Source organism: Halichoeres trimaculatus, unplaced genomic scaffold, assembly GCF_033239565.1.
Source record: "Halichoeres trimaculatus isolate MK-OKI-2021-1 unplaced genomic scaffold, fHalTri1.1 fHalTri1_scaffold_9, whole genome shotgun sequence".
In the NCBI taxonomy this organism is placed as follows: Eukaryota; Metazoa; Chordata; class Actinopteri; order Labriformes; family Labridae; genus Halichoeres; species Halichoeres trimaculatus.
Genome location: NW_027437188.1, coordinates 32,913,239 through 32,929,211, shown reverse-complemented (window position 1 = coordinate 32,929,211; position 15,973 = coordinate 32,913,239). Strand labels below are relative to the sequence as shown.

Genomic DNA, 15,973 nt, shown 5'->3' with positions numbered 1-15,973 from the left:
GAGAACATGAGCAGCATTGATCAAATGATTCGGCTCACAGCGCTGAATTTACATCCCTCTCCTTACACAACGGTTTACAAGAGCTCACTGGTAGTTTGGTGTCAGAGCTTTGACCTTTAACTTTATGATGTCAGAGGTCGGTCAGTTAGTGTTTAACATGTTCAGCCTTCAAACTCTCAGCGCGGAGGAAACCGTAACTTTCATTCAGAGTGCTCTCACATTTCTGACACTCTCACTTTGCTTTTAAATCATCTGCTCACTCAGCTGAAGCACAGATCAGGAGACAGTAGGTGTTGGCGGTATACTGATTTCATTACTGTTACCAATATATGTTGCCACGAAATTAATTTTGCAATACCGTAATTACAGCTATAAAGCATGTTGCACATACTTTAGTCACTTTACTGCCACAGCTATTCTAAAACAAAACCTGCATGTTAGGGCTGAACAATTTATCGTTTTCAGATCGAAATCGCAATTTTAGACAATGCAATTTTGAGATCGCCAAAGCAGCAATTTTTTTGCAGCGCTCCTGACTGACTCAGGATCTGTTGTGTCAAGTATTATACACATTCTGTTTTACAAATTTGTAGACAATCTATGTGTTAAAAGTGCTGGTAAGCAGGTCAACAACACAAAGCCTCTGTTTAGAAGTAGAAGTTGATGAAAACAGATTATTTATCATCACTATTGATGATTAAAAAATCGTGAATTGCAACATCTGCCAGAAAAATTAGATCTTTTCCAAAAATCGTTCAGCCCTACATGTGAATATCCCAAAGCTTGATTTGAAGAAAATCATGAATTGAATTGAAATCACAATATCTGCCAGAAAAATCGCAATTCAATCTTTTCTTAAAATCGTTCAGCCCTACTGCAAGTCCAGTAGTACCGAGTCAGTGACATGACTAAGTAAACATTACCCGGCGTAAAGCGAAGAAAGCGAAACAGCTAGTGTACATAATGATGGCTACTCTATTTAGGCTGTAAATCTCTGTAGGTAAGCGTCTATGGTCAAAACTCAAAACCTAAAATGTGATAAAACCAATTTCTGAACAAAAGTAGTGGCATCAAAATTAACATGTTGACGCAAACTGAAACCGTAGTTTGCGGACTGTGAGCCGCGACATTTTTCACACGCTTTGAACAGGTGATTGGTGATTTAAAGATATTATTTGGTTGCCTTGTATTATAGTCCTCTTTTTTTCTCAAGAGTTTTATTTTCTTCAGATATAAGAGGTTAAAGATGAGGCTTTACGTCATATTTAACAATGATTGACAGCTGCAGTTCTTTTGCATTTTTTTCAGGGATTGTAAAATATGTCTGGAAGGAGAGCCAAGAAGAGAGTAGACTCTCAAAAGTAACAAAATTTTTTTTTTTGCTTCAAAACAGTACAATGGTTAAAGGTGGAGCCACGCTGTCCACTCCATTAACAGTCTATGTTAATCACTGACACGTTCAGCTGAAGGTCTCCAGTAAGCACAGTCACTCTTTACTTCAAAACACCGGTTGCTCTATAACAGTCGTAATCCTGTCAGAGGTCAGAGTCCGCTTTACGGTATAATTTCTAACAACCAACCAAAGAACAAACAAACATTTTAATAACAGTTCTACTTTTGTTTAAAGAGTGCTGACTTGTCTGATGTATTAACGCCCATGTTACGATTTTAACCCAGTTTACAGCAGAAATAAACATGTTTACAGCTTGAGTCATGGTTTGACTGGATCATTTCTTTACTCAATGTGTATGCCAGAGGTTAAGAGTAGGGATGGGTACCAAATGAGGTACCGACTGAATTTTGTCAAAAGCACTGGGCACCAATTCATGTACCGGTATCTAAATGCATCTTTGTGACTGTGAGGGAGTGGAAGAGTAGGTGATTTTCCATGCTGGACATGAACACAGCATTGCAAGGTTACATATTGAGAAATAAATGTGTCGTAATGTCTTATTTTTAAACAAATTGATATTTTTTTACCATATAAACACAAAAAAGTACCAAAAATTGGTACGGTGAAGTAGAGGTCGACCGATATGGGTTTTTTGGGGGCCAATGCCGATGCCGATGCATATATCGGCTGGCCGATATATCGGTCTACCTGGTTACTGGTACTGGTTCCAATTGCAAAGGAACCGGGCATTGGTACGGTATAGCTTCAAATGTGAAAGGTACCCATCCCTAGCAGTTAGACCACCATAATCTGGCCTCAAAACCCGTCGTCGGAAACCAATGAATAAAAACACAGATACTACATCCATTCTAATTTTTAGTGTTTGAACGTGTCCGATTTTTGTTTTCAATATAAAAATCTGAAAAAAACTTTCTATATGAGGGAACAAAGTCAGTACATATCTGCTGACACGTCTTTTTGTGCAAAATAAGATCAACGAGTGCATCAGCAAATCTGACTTTCTGAGCAAACAAACGTCAAAGTGTCTGAAACAGAAAGAGTGAATAACATTTAAGACCGTATTAAAGATTTTCAGGAGGTTTAAATTTCATAAAAGTCTCTTTTTGTAAAATCAGAGCGGTGTGATAATGTGATGGAGGATCCCTTTGGAAGACAGTCCCGAACAGAGTTGTTCACGGCCCTCAGCTTCATTACACTTGATTAAATTGATCAAGGTCTCAGCAGAACGAGCTAATTTGCCCTTCAGGAGCCGAGCAACATATAGTAATCACTTAAATCAGGAAGTAATCAGCGCAGCCTCCACCAGCGCCGTGCAGAATCCGCTCTATTCCCTGAAAAGTGATGTATCAGTTCAATGAAAGAGAGCAGGGGATTGTGGGATTTAATAGTCAGATTGAGCGTCTGATAAAAATGAGCCTCAGAAATGACTTACAGATAAAATCACAGGATGATACCTCAGAGTTACTGCGCCGGCTGCTCTGAGGGATTCAGACTATGTGGATTCACGTCTGGATTTTGGGACCTTGAACAGTTTTTTCATCGATTCATTCCTCCTTTGTTCAATAAATTACCGTAACGCATGGATTAGACGCTCACGAGAATTCCCCTGACTCTCATCATGTCCTCAAAGTGATCATTTCTTTCCAACCATTGCTCCAAAATCCAATTATAACCTCCAGATTATCAGCCTAACTGTTTTAGAGTTACCTCTAAACGGCCTGAGAGGAGTTTATCTGGTGTGAAAGTATTACGGGTAAATGGGTTCAGTCAAGCTGTTGTGTGTAATGATAAAACAAACACAAGGATCCAATCACACGTGACGCTAAAAGCCGCTCTCATTTGACGGGACGTTAACTTAAATTTGACATCACGCCGGAGCCATTAGCTAATGCTGTTACCTAAAGCAACTTTCTGAGAGTCCCAGTTCAGCGTGTTTGGCTCAAGGACATGATGAAGTGACAGGAGGGAGGGTTGTTGATGGCTGCACTCGCTGGGATTGGACCCGTGGCGTTTAATCACAGAGACGACCTGATGCTCGGCCGCTCCAGCTCCAAAATTCAAGAAGACGTATTTCACAGTTTGATCGAGCCGTCTCCAAAACTTCGTCAGAGTGATTGAACAAGAAGAGCTGTGTGTTCAGGAGAGATAAGCGGGTTTGTTCGTTTTAGTATCCGTCATATTTGGGAACAAAAAGCGTCTAATAAAAGCAGCATCATCTTACTTTTACTGATTTAATTTAGTCTTAAAAATCCAGACGCGGCTGCATTTGATGATGTTTTTTTATGCTGATGAACAAAACATAAACCATCTTAACCTTGGTGTAATGAGCACAATTCCTTCCCGATCTCAGGATTTAAGAGACGCCTCCTGTTAGAGTCTAGTTTTCTTTCTCGCAGACAGAGTTCACGCATCATTAAAGCCTTTAAGTCTCTCCCGCGTTGTTAAGATCAGGTCACAACCCAATCAGCGCAGACATAAATAAAACCACCTCCACTGAAGCTGTGTGTGTGCCCGCGGGAGACGCAGCACTTGTGTGACACTCGGAGAGGAAGACAAAGATGACGGCGCTCGATGAAACTCTTTGACCTTGAAGAAGAGGCGCTAAAGCTGCTGAAGCTGCTGATGGATGAATCCTGCACGTCCTCAGAGAACCAGCAGGTAGACGTGATGAACTCATTTCTCTTTGCTCACTTGTTGTGTTCACATCTTAAAAAAGTCACAAATTAATTTGAAACCTTCAAAGTGAAGAAATTTATAAAATATTATTTCATTTTCTTTGATTTTGTGTTGATTTTGGTCACAGTCTGCACACTCAGCTCTTCTGTCTTTTCACAGTTTTCAACCACAAAGTAATTTTCAACCCCAGGAACTTTTCCTTGTATTTAGTGCTTTTCAACTGCAGGAACCAGGGTCTTAATTTAGGCCTTGTACACACATAGCTATGGATGGGTACCTTTCACATTTGAAACAATACGGTACCCATTCCTGGTTCCTGGCAATTGTTGTCGGTACTCAACGGCTACAATTTTTGGTACTTTTTTGTGTTTATGTGGTTGAAAAATATCAATTTGTTTAATAATAAAATCTATAACCTTGCAATGCTGTGTTCATGTCCAGCATGGAAAATCTCCTACTCTTCCACTCCCTCACAGTCACAAGGATGCGTTTGGGTACCTAAACATTAGGGCTTAATCAATTTTAAATCAACATCGCAATAATACAATGCAATTTTCAAATCGCAAAGGCTGCAATTAGATGAACAAATAAAGTTTTATGTACACAGACCTGGAGGGAATATAGTAACTTCTACTTGTTCTCCCTTTAAACCAGCAAAAGTCAAATGCTGTTTTTTTTTCTGGCAACAAAAAAACCCTGTGGGCTACAAAGATCAATCCAGTAGATCGTAGAGCCGTACCCTGGTTTGTTACTCTTACTGACAACTGGAGGTCAGTAAAATTTCACAGTGTTCCTTTTTCTTTTTCAATTAAGAAATGCAAAACAGACTTGTTTAAATGCTAACAGTATCTTTTGTTGGTTAGTCATACTATGAAATGACTCAAAACTTGTGTTAAGTGAACAATGCAGAAGATAAACCACCCCCCCCCCCCCCCCCAAAAAAAAAAAAAAAAAAATCATATGCTGAATCGCAATCGCAATATTGGTCTAAAAATATTGCAATTACATTATTTTCCGAAATTGTTCAGCCCCACTAAACATGGTACCTTTTGATTTAACGTGAACCGGTACCCGGTACTTTTGACAGAATTCGGTCGGTACCTATATAAGAGTAACTCATTTGGTACCCATCCCTACACATAGCTAGGCTGTTTTTAAAAATCACTTTCATCCACACCCAGCGGGCAAATACTCAAATAAATGCATCTCGAGGTATGACAAACCCATATTTGACGGTGTTTTTTCCAGACGTAAAAACCCAGCCAATCAGAATGAGCCCTCGTTATTCAGCTGTGACGTTTGAAAACCAAAAACTATGTTTCATGACGTCTACACAAAACCATGAAGCTACAATTTTCCAAATTCTTCACTTTGGGCGGATTTTTCAGAAAAAACATTGTTTTTCAGGATTTAATGATAATGACAGTCATCAAACATCGTCTCATTGCGTAAGCCAAAAACAGGTTGAAATCTGTCGTCTTCATGCTTTAAGGCCAAAATACACCAGATGCGTCGCTGGTTTAGCATCAGACGGCTCTGTTCCATCATGACACAGGACCTGATAGGTTTCTGTTTAAGTCAATGTGCCAACTCACACTGGATCCGCTTCATTGTGCTCTGGCTGTGTCCTAACTCTGGTAAGTCTGAGCCAGACACATTAAATATGCAAGCCTCCAAATTTTAAAGATTCAAAAGCTGTGACATGTCAATTTATAACATGCACAGACATCACATAAAAAGTCCAGAGACTTTCAAAATAAAACGAACCATGTCAAAATCAGATCATGTTTATCTTGACTACAACAACAAACCCACATAATGAGCAAAGCCAGACCTGGGCCGTGTGCACGTTCAGCCATTAAACAAACGGGACCTAACGTTCTGTTAATGAACGTGAGGGCACGACTGCGAATAATAGTCCAGTTAACTAAATACACCATGAAAGAGACGCAGGTGCAGATTACGTCATAATTAAAGAGAACCTCTTGGAAAACCCCATTAAACAAACTCAAACTGTGCATGTCTACCACTCATAAACAGCAATAAACCTGGTGAGCGGTAACAGTGTGACTGAGAGAAGATCAAGAAAAGCTTTTTTTCAGAGGAAAGAATGGAGATTCACAGCTGTTATCAGTGAGTCAATCAGGTAAACAAAGAGAAAGAGAAAGTTTGGCAATCTTGAACAGAGTAAATGTGTATGGTGTTTCTGAGCGCACAGTAGAAAACCTCAATAATAAAATCAGTGATATGAAAACTGCTTTGAGAATAGAATAGAAAATACTTTATTTATCCCCGAGGGAAAATTCAGGAGTCACCGCAGCATTTAAGAAAACAAAAGTAAGAAAGAGTATAGAAAGTGCAAAAATGTCCATAAGAAATTAGATGACGACATCCTGTCCACCACTCGTCCACCACTCTCCAGCCCAGCCAGTCTCCACCTCCACAGGGTCCAGGACTGAGCCTCCCCAGCAGTCTGTTCAGTCTCTGTCTCCTGGATCCTGTCTGCTCACAGCAGGCGAAGCTCCTCCGATGTGTCGCGGCGTCCGATGTCAGCTCCGTCATCCACGTCCGTGAAAAGCATGATGCCGCTGGATTAGCACAGCTAGCTCATCCATCCTCCGGGGCTAGATCCCACGTTCCCAACAACGATGGATGGAAGGACAGGTCCACGTCGTCACCTCCCAGCTCACATCTGAGAACCTGCACGTCGTCCTCACCTCCTCCTCCTCACCTCGAGGGAAATCATCAAGCCCTACACTAGTTAGCATTGACATGCTACAGGCTGCTAACAGCTAATTTCGCATGTAAACAATGCAGCCATGGTTACATGTAGGATCTCCAGACAAACACAGGAGAAAAGTAGTAAAAAATACCACCGAAGCCACAAAAAGTTTGGTGTCTGTGACCGACATTGAACCATACAAAGTGATGATCCACTCCAAATACAAAGATGACGAAAAAGAGACGAAAAAATTACAAGAAACGGACAAAGACGAGAGCTGCTGCAACAGGCAGCTACTTGGGTAGCGCCTAGTAACCGTAGTGAGTAAAGTGAAGTAAAGAGTAAAAAGTACAAAGTAAAGAGTGAATCAAACTTGTAAAACTGCCGGCAGTGAGCCTCGCCAGTTTGAGACTTTGACTGTCTCCTTTATCTCTTCTGTTCACTGAAAAATGTCATGTCTCCTGAATCTAAAGTTGCTGTATGGCTACACATCACCACCTTTCCAAAAGACTGTCCACTGTCTTTGGCTCAGGAGTCAAACGGTTTGAGGTTTTACTGCCCCATATGAACCAGGAGAGGATCATTATTGGTCTGGCTTAGGAAACATTTTACCAGGAACTAAAAGATCCTGAACCGCCCAGCTGAGGAACTCTTTTAGTCTCATCCTTTGACAAACTAAGGTCTAACTTAACAAAAACTCCTTCTCTGTCAGCACCAGTAAAATGTCTTATTAGAGTGAATCTGCCCTGAACAGAAATGATGAAAGAAAAAACAGAAATTGTTTTATGTGCCAATATTATTTTGAAGGTCGTACAAAAACATTGGTTTCAAATTGAGAGTCTTTCAAGAATGAAACCTCATTATTGTTTTGTGAATCGTCAGTGGTCCCAAATAAGCCAAAACATCTTTCTTCAAGTTGCTTATGAGACAAGATTTGTTGTGTCCATGCTTTCCATCCAATCACTGATAAATCATGTAGGTACGACTGTTTTAACGCGCTTCACTTCTGTTAACGACACCCAAAAGGCTGACTGGAAACAATAGGACAGAATCGAATTCAGCGGCTGTAAATTCTGCTCATAAAGGTTTGTTATCGTGCAGCCTGACAGCTGACTAATGAAACACATTGATCAGCTCCTCTGTGATGAAAGTTTGTCACAGAACTCAATGGGAATCAATCCTGTGGGAGTCAAACCTTTCTCTCTTTCTAAGAAATGACAAATGAGCCCCGACCCGAGCCGAGCAGAGCAGCAGAGCATCCTCAGCTCCGGCTCCAGGAGGAGGACGAAAAGAAAGAGCGAGGGCTCCCTGATGAAAGAGCTCAGCATTATTCAAAGCTTTCTGCATGACAAGGAGGCCAGATGGCAGTTTCTCACATCACACCCTGCAGCACAACAGCCCACAGCACCGGGCCGATTGGCGAGGTGGACACACTGTGGCAGAACACTGTGTACGGGCAGGAGACCCTCCAAGACACGAGTGTTTAACAACACCCATCAAACCCTCCCATCTCCACCGGCGCGTCTGAAACGTTGAGTCACACACCCGTCTCACTTTGAGTTATTCACCACCGTGCATTTCTCTCCCTTTAGGTGCAAAAAGAAACTCACCATTTCCATTTCACTGACAAATTACTGTTCGCTCCCTTCACGAGGGAAATCTGCTGAGCTATAAAACCCAGAGAAAGGTGAGCTTTGCTTTGAGGATAAATCCACAGCAGATCACAAAGGGTAGTTAATGCTCTCTGCAACGCTCTCAGATTCTGGTTTGATCACGTTTTTAAGAGAGACCAACAGAGACTGACGCAAGACAGAATATTAAGAGGTTTTCACAGCAGTTTCAGATGTTTTTAATCCAGATTATGTCAAATCAGACAGAGCTTTGAGATCAGGAAGTCTCTGCACTGCAAAAAATGAAATCTCATCAAGTGATTTTGTCTAATTTTCAATGGAAAATGGCATTTCAGACTTAATATGAGCCACATTCACCTGACCAGTCCAGGAAATTGTCTTGTTTCAAGTTATTTAAAGACAAATGAGGTAAAACGAAAGAAAAGTTTCTTATACTGAGACATTATTTTAGTTTCAGGCAAATTTCTTTTGTTCCATTTGCAGAATTTTTTAACTTGTATCAAGCAATTCAGACCTGATTTTTGTCTTTAAATAACTTGAAACAAGACATTTTTCTTGATTGGTCAGGTGAATGTGGCTCATGTCAAGTATAATAAGACAAAAACACTTGATAAGATTTCTTTATTTTTTATTTTTTTGCAGTGTGCAGGGGAACAAGTGAGAATACACTGTAAAAAATGAAATCTTATCAAGTGTTTCTTTTTTTTTTTTTTTTACTGGAAAATGTCTTTTTAGTCTTAAATTAAGCCACATTCAACGTAACGGGCCAGAAAAGTGTCTTGTTTCAAGTTATTTAAAGACAAAAATGAGGTCTGAATTGCTTATATCAAGTTAAAAAATCAGCCAATGGAACAAGAGAAAAGTTACTTGTATTGAGATATTATTCTAGTTTTTTTAAGCAATTTTTCCAAGCAACCTTTTTATCCCATTTCACTACAGAGCTTATTTTTGTCTTTAAAAAACTTCAAAACAAGACAATTTCCTAGACTGATTAAGGTGAATGTGGCTCATATCAAGTAAAATAAGACAATTTTTACTTAAAAAAGCACAAAAACACCTGATAAGATTTCAGTTTTTGCAGTGTGCAGTAACAAGTGAGAATACACTGCAAAAAATGAAATCTTACCAAGTGTTTTTGTCTTATTTTCACTAGAAAATGTCTTTTTAGACTTAAACTGAACCGCATTCATCTTATTTCAAGTTATTTAAAAACAAAATAAGGTCTGAATTGCTTGTTAAAGTTAAAGTAAAAAAAAATCTGCCAATGGAATGAGAGAAAAGTTACTTGTATGAAGACATTATTCTAGTTTCAAGCAATTTTTTCTTATTCCATTGCATTTCAGACCTCATTAAAGTCTTTCCTGGACTGGTCAGTTGAATGTGGCTCATATCAAGTGTAAAGCTGTGTTTCCACCAAGCAGAACAGTTCGGTTTGTCTCGTCGCGCAGTAGAGACGATGAGGGATTCTGGGAGAATCTGAGTGGAGCTGGGTGACAAAAATAATATATTTTTTTTCTTTTGAGAGTCTGATCACTTCTTGACTCTACCTCCTGACATATTTTACAATCCCCGAAAAAAATACACAAGACTGGCAGCTGTCAATCATCGTTAAACGTGACGTAAAGCCTTGTTTTTAACCTGGAATAACTAATGAAAATGAAACTTTTCAGAAAAAAGAGGACTTGAATACGAGACAGCCAAATGATATCTTCAAATCACCACAACAATCAAACATGAGAAACATTTCTACCAGGTGTATACATTTTTTAAAGTTTGACCACAGCCAATCTGGAATGGGTGGAAAGCCAGATTTTTAAACCTATACTGTAGCCAGCCACCAGGGGGAGCAGTTTTTGTGGAGACCTCACTTTGTGCCGAGCAAGCGGACGTCCATTTTTTTTTACAGTCTATGGTTTCCACTGACTTATCCCAGGACAGATCTCCAAATAACCAAGACGAGCTGTCCCACTTTTTGGGACCCTTTTGTATGGGTGCCAGACTGAACCGATTCACTCTCGGAAGGTGGAGCTACAACACTGCAGACCGTTGATTGGTCGAAAGAATCCTCACTTCCTGTGCGACAGCGGCTGTATTTCTTCTGGTCACAGAGAGGACGAAATGCTGCATGTCTTCCATCTATGCTCTTTGTTTACTGTGTCGCGTTTTTCTTCTTTGTTGGATTTATTAGCGGGGTAAACTGTGTCACGCTGCTGCGGCACCTGTTGTTTTCAGCATCAGGCTTACACGCCGCCTACCACGAGAGGGCACAGTTTGCTGTGGAAACACAAACAGGATCAGGCTTAACTATACCAAACCGTACTGAACCGAACTGCTTGGTGGAGACGCGGCAATTTTTACTTAAAATGAGACAAAAACACTTGATAAGATTTCTGTTTTTTAGCAGTGTATTCTCACTTGTTACTCTGCACACTGCAAAACACTGAAATCTTATCAAGTGTTTTTGTCTTATTTTAAGTAAAAATTGTCTCATTACACTTGATATGAGCCACACTCAACTTATCAGTCCAGAAAAATATCTTGTTTCAAGTTATTTAAAGACAAAAATGAGGTCTGAACTGGAACGGAATAAGAACCATTTGTTACAGCAATTCAGACCTCATTTTTGTCTTTGAAAAACATGAAATAAGGTGAATGTGGCTCATATCAAGTCTAAAAAAACATTTTCTACTAAAAATAAGGCAAAAACACTTGATAAGATTCTGTTTTTTTTTGCAGAGGAGGACAAAACAGACGGGCGAACGTAAACACAGCTCTGTCCAACTTCATCTCAGCTCAGGATCATGGAGTCCTGCTCCAACACTGACACCCTCACAGAGGTTCCTGTGACATCTGACGACTTGGTCCACTCATGGACGTGTAAACACAGCTTTATACAACACTCTACGCTGCAGCAGCAAACACGTAACACAGAAACGATGGGTTTAAAGACAGATGGATCTACTTCTTTGGTCTGTTTGTTCATCAGGTGTGTAAGAAAACCCACAGACAAACCAAGCATGAGTCCCTGCACAGTAAACAATCAGGTGCAGCCCAGCTCTGTGGATCAATAGGACACAGCTAAGCTCTGTGAAAAGCTTTCAACAGTCAAAGGACTTCCAGCGCTCTGGGCTGTGCAACAGAAGCTTTTTGAAAAGGCAGCCAACCAGCTGGAAACGCAATTCATCAAACCCTCAAACCCTCAGTCCAGAACCCAGTCCAGCACTCTCCTGACTTAGAGAGGAGACGGGGAGCGTCCCGCTGAGGAGCCACCTTCCTGCACACACAACCAGCTGTTTCCTGCAGCAACAGCCTGCTCCCCTCCGTCTCCCTCGTGCTGATCCTTACCCGTACTGGTGGCTCTGGCTGTACTCAGCAGGATACTGCAGCACATCAGGCTCCCTCGTCGGACTCTCCACCACATCCTGCTCCTCCGTCCCGTCCCTCAGGTAAGGGTTCCCCGGAAGGTCTCCGTTCACCTCAAAGTGCGTCCCCGGTGGAGGCGAGCCGGTGGGCTCCACCGTCTGGGGATCGGGCTCTGTGACCTCCTCCTCCATCAGACTTTAGATGCAGCAGAGTCTCCAGCAGCAGCAGACTGCCTGTCCACACACCACTGAGCCCAGCTGCCTCCACACTTTGGGCTTGTCCCAGAGCAGCGGCATCGGCTCCCACAAACCCGTTGTTAATATTTGAGCAGTGAGAGCAGCAGGTACAACAGCTCCTCTCATGCTCCGCTCCTTGGCTCCTTGCTCCCTCCCTCCCTTTCTGTGACTCCCCCTCTCCCCTTTTTGCTTTCTCACTCACTCTCCAGCCCAAACATTCCTCCACAGGAGGAGACGGAGTGGAGGGCTCATTAGTGAGTCCCAATGACAGACTCAGCCTGGCTGCCTGCGGCTGTGCTCGCAGAATACACAGGGAGAGGCGATGGAGGGAGGGAGAGGCAGACTCAAACAGAAAGGGAGACAGACAGACAGACAAACTGAGGACAGACAGACAGACAGACAGACAGGCAGGGAGAGGGAGACAGAAGTAGGACGCTGGATGAAAGATGGAGTAAAGCAACATCAACAACAACAACAGGCTGTTTGCGAGAGGAGCACACAGGTGCAGACAGCCGCTACCTCCCAGTGGATTGTGCTCACAGTGCGCTCTGCAGGTTGACACGAGGATGCTGCGAAGGAGCGCGCGCCGTGCGTAACAGCGTGCGCCACCGTGTGGAGCAAGGGCGCGCGTGGGACGCTGCGCAACCGAAGGGACGCTGATTGGAACGGTGTGTGTGGGTGGGGGGGCGGCCGGAGTCCCGGCGGGGGGTCCACAGTGGGATCTCTGCTGAGCCCCTTCACAGATCAGTCCAGAACACGGAGTGAAAACACACACACACACACACACACACACACACACACACACACCCGCGATAGTGTCGTTATTCTCAGTAAAAGCCCCCCAGCTCTGATCTTACGCTTCCCCAAGATGTTGTTTGGATTAAAAAGCGAGTTTATTTTGTGTTAAAGATGAAGACATTTGCAAAAACTATCCATCCAAAGCAGGTCAAAGCTCAATGATTAATTAAAAACTTTATAAAACACGCGTCAGTGTGTGTTATCTCTGCTGCAGCCTTAGAAATAAAGAGGTGTGTGTTTGTTCTCACACTCTGCAGACACGGAGAGAGGAGTGAGAGCTGCAGCAGAGATGAGCTCAGACTTCAGAGTGGACATCCAAACAACAGGTGTGGGCCTGAGGAGGAGGAGGGGGGGGGGGGGGGGGCACTTGTGTGATTCAATGCAGACATAAAAACATCAGTGAGCAGTAAAACACGCCACAGCCGCTCCATCACCACGTGGAGGTGATTCACGGTGTAATTTAGCCAACTTACCTTTGAGGGTGTGAGGTGTCTGAAGGTGATCAGTCAAATCCTGTGATCGATAGGATCCAGTTTAGAGACTTGAGACGCCTCCTGATCGATCCTCTCCGCCTTGTTGTGTAAATTGGTGGATTATTCCTTTAGTTTATGAACGCAGCGCGGTCATTTCCTCCCATCGTGGAAACATATCGTGGTCATGTTTCACCAGTTTCCTCATATAAAGTCAGGCAGCAGCAGCAGCAGCGCCGCGCGTTCAGTCGAGTTGCACTTTTCCCAAACTCTCATCAGTTTCTTCTCTAAATCCACGGATCCGGTTTCACCCACAGACGAGTTAAGCCGCTCCCCTGCGCAGGTCCGCGGATAGAAAGTGAAATCCTCTGATCTGGAGATCCACACACAGGTGCTGAGCGTGGGGGAGATTGATGAGAGCAGCTCGTTGGCCGAAGGAGACGCTCCAACCCCAATCGATACGCAATCGAGCAGCAGAGCGCTGATTGGCTGATTTAACTCTTGATTGCCTTAATGGGTTAATTATGTCATGTACAACAGGAGACACTACCTTTAACCTGCACTGATCATCTTAATGAAAAACTATCCCAACAGCACCCCGCCTCTTTCTAAGACATATTTACGTTTATGAACTGAGCACGTGTCAAACCAGACGAAACGTAGCGATCATTTCCGGTAAAAACTTTCAAAATAAAGCGTTTAGTCCGGAAACTGAGAGATAAACATCTGAATTTTACTTTCACTGTGATTGTTTTTATTTCTTTTTAAGATTTAAAGGCACATTAGAGTCGTTAAATGTTATTTCTACTCTTTTTTTCCCAGTTACGTCAGACTAAATATCAGAAATATTTTCGCTTCACTTCCGGTTTTCACTTATTTCTTTGTAGCTTGACTTTTACACTTAAAAAATGGATTTAAGAATAGTTAATGTTCTTGTAACCTACTTTTTTCTTCTCAAACTTTTTATTAGTAACCTGAAATCAATGCAGACTTGTTAAACTGTCAAAAAAAATTAATAAAAATTGAATTTAAAAAAATGTAATAAAAAATGTCCTGCTTTTTTTTTGTCAATGTGTGAATTTGAATTGTGGATGCAGCTACTTGTAAAAAAAAAAAAAAAAAAAAAAAAAAGTTAACTTTATTTTTATTTATCTAAAAATGAAATGACCTGCCAATGGATGTAAAAATATTTCTTGTGAAGTTTAAAAAAAAAAAAAAATCTTAATTAATGAAAATCAACAGGTAGGTTATTAGCTTTTAGTCATTAAACGCAATCCATGTCTTATTGATAAGATAAGATAAGACTTAATTGATTAATTGATCCCCCAGGAGGGAAATTATTTAATAATAGATTAAATAATGGACGTTAATTTAGATTTTTTAATTGAATTTGACTTCAAACGCGTAAAAAAATGAGATGTTGCATTGTAAACAAGACAAACCCCTGCTCCAGTTTGGTGATTTTGTGCAAAAATCAGTATTTTCTTGCAGAAACAAACCATTCCTTTGTTGTGTCTTCTGTCTCCCGGAGCAGGAAGCACATCTGATGAGTCTGACCACCACCTGCTCTGTGCTGAATGATTTTATAAATCATAAAAGTTTCCTCTGACAGTCTGCAGACGTGCTTCTTTCAGGATAAATGTCATCTTTGGAAACTGGTGACAGCTGTGTGAAAAAGGAACTGCTGCTTTTTGCAAAATAAGGACTGATGTGATGCTTCGTACGTGTCTGTGAGGATGAAATGGTGCTTTAACTGTGCTGTGCATGATGGAAACATGGTCAGTTTTCTCTCTGTGGTTGTTCTGAAAGTTTTCAGTCAGTATTGATGGATGTGGATATCTGGGAGCATGGACTGATGAGTTAACCTCTCCAGGGAGGAGACCCTGAGAGTACCTGTTGATCCCACGGAGGAGGAGAGCGTGGGAAGCTACTTGTGAGGAGAAGAAGCTGTCGTTCGGCTCCTCGCCTCATGCTGACCTGAATAAGAAGCAAAACAAACACATGAACAGGTGGCTCAGCTGAGGACAACAAGCACAGCGCTCAGTCCACCTCTCCCTGTTTCTGTGAGCATGTTTCTGAATTATTTCACACTCGGAGGAAAATATTGCTCCCTGCTGCTCAGCTCTGGTGTTCGTACCCTCATTAACTGATGAACAGTTTCATCATTTTCATCAGACACAATCTTTCCTCTCACAGGTGAACATATGTTACATTCTGAACAGCTGGTCAGATTTTTTATGAGATCAGTGCTGAGAAACAAAAAGATTTCATTCCTCTTGTTACCAGCAGATTCTCCAGAAAGCTGCTGGTATTTTAGCTTCTTGTGGTTTTTTTCCCCTTTAGGTGATTTCTCTCTGTGGTGTCAGGATATATGTAACCTGCTTATAAAACCAACTACTGCTCAAAACCATTCTTCCCTCTGCAGTAACATCACTAAATGTACATGTTCTTTCTTGCTAGCTGTTTTTTTTTAATTATTTCATATGAATACACTGTATAAGAAAAAAAAAACCAATTTATGGTAACATGGTACATTTTTTAAGTTATTTTTTGCTTTTTTAAAGAAAGTGAACAAAAATTTAAAAATTACAGAAATTATCAGCAATATATGAGAAAAGTGTTATTTTGTTTTTTGTTTGTTTTTGTTTTGTTTTATTTTTAAT

The 15,973-nt window shown here is 41.4% G+C and overlaps 1 protein-coding gene across 1 annotated transcript in view; it reads right to left on the bottom strand.

The window, feature by feature from the left end:
- Window positions 1–13,866, bottom strand: part of LOC141797441 (calcium-binding protein 8-like) — a 114,331-nt gene extending 100,465 nt beyond the window's left edge. Inside the window, exons 1-2 of the mRNA XM_074678783.1 lie at window positions 13,314–13,866; window positions 11,789–12,419 (exon numbers count right to left, since the gene is read on the bottom strand). Coding sequence (XP_074534884.1) covers window positions 11,789–11,997 — 209 coding nt within the window. The 5' untranslated portion in view covers window positions 11,998–12,419; window positions 13,314–13,866. The remainder of the gene's footprint in view (window positions 1–11,788; window positions 12,420–13,313) is intronic.
- Window positions 13,867–15,973: the final 2,107 nt, after the last annotated feature.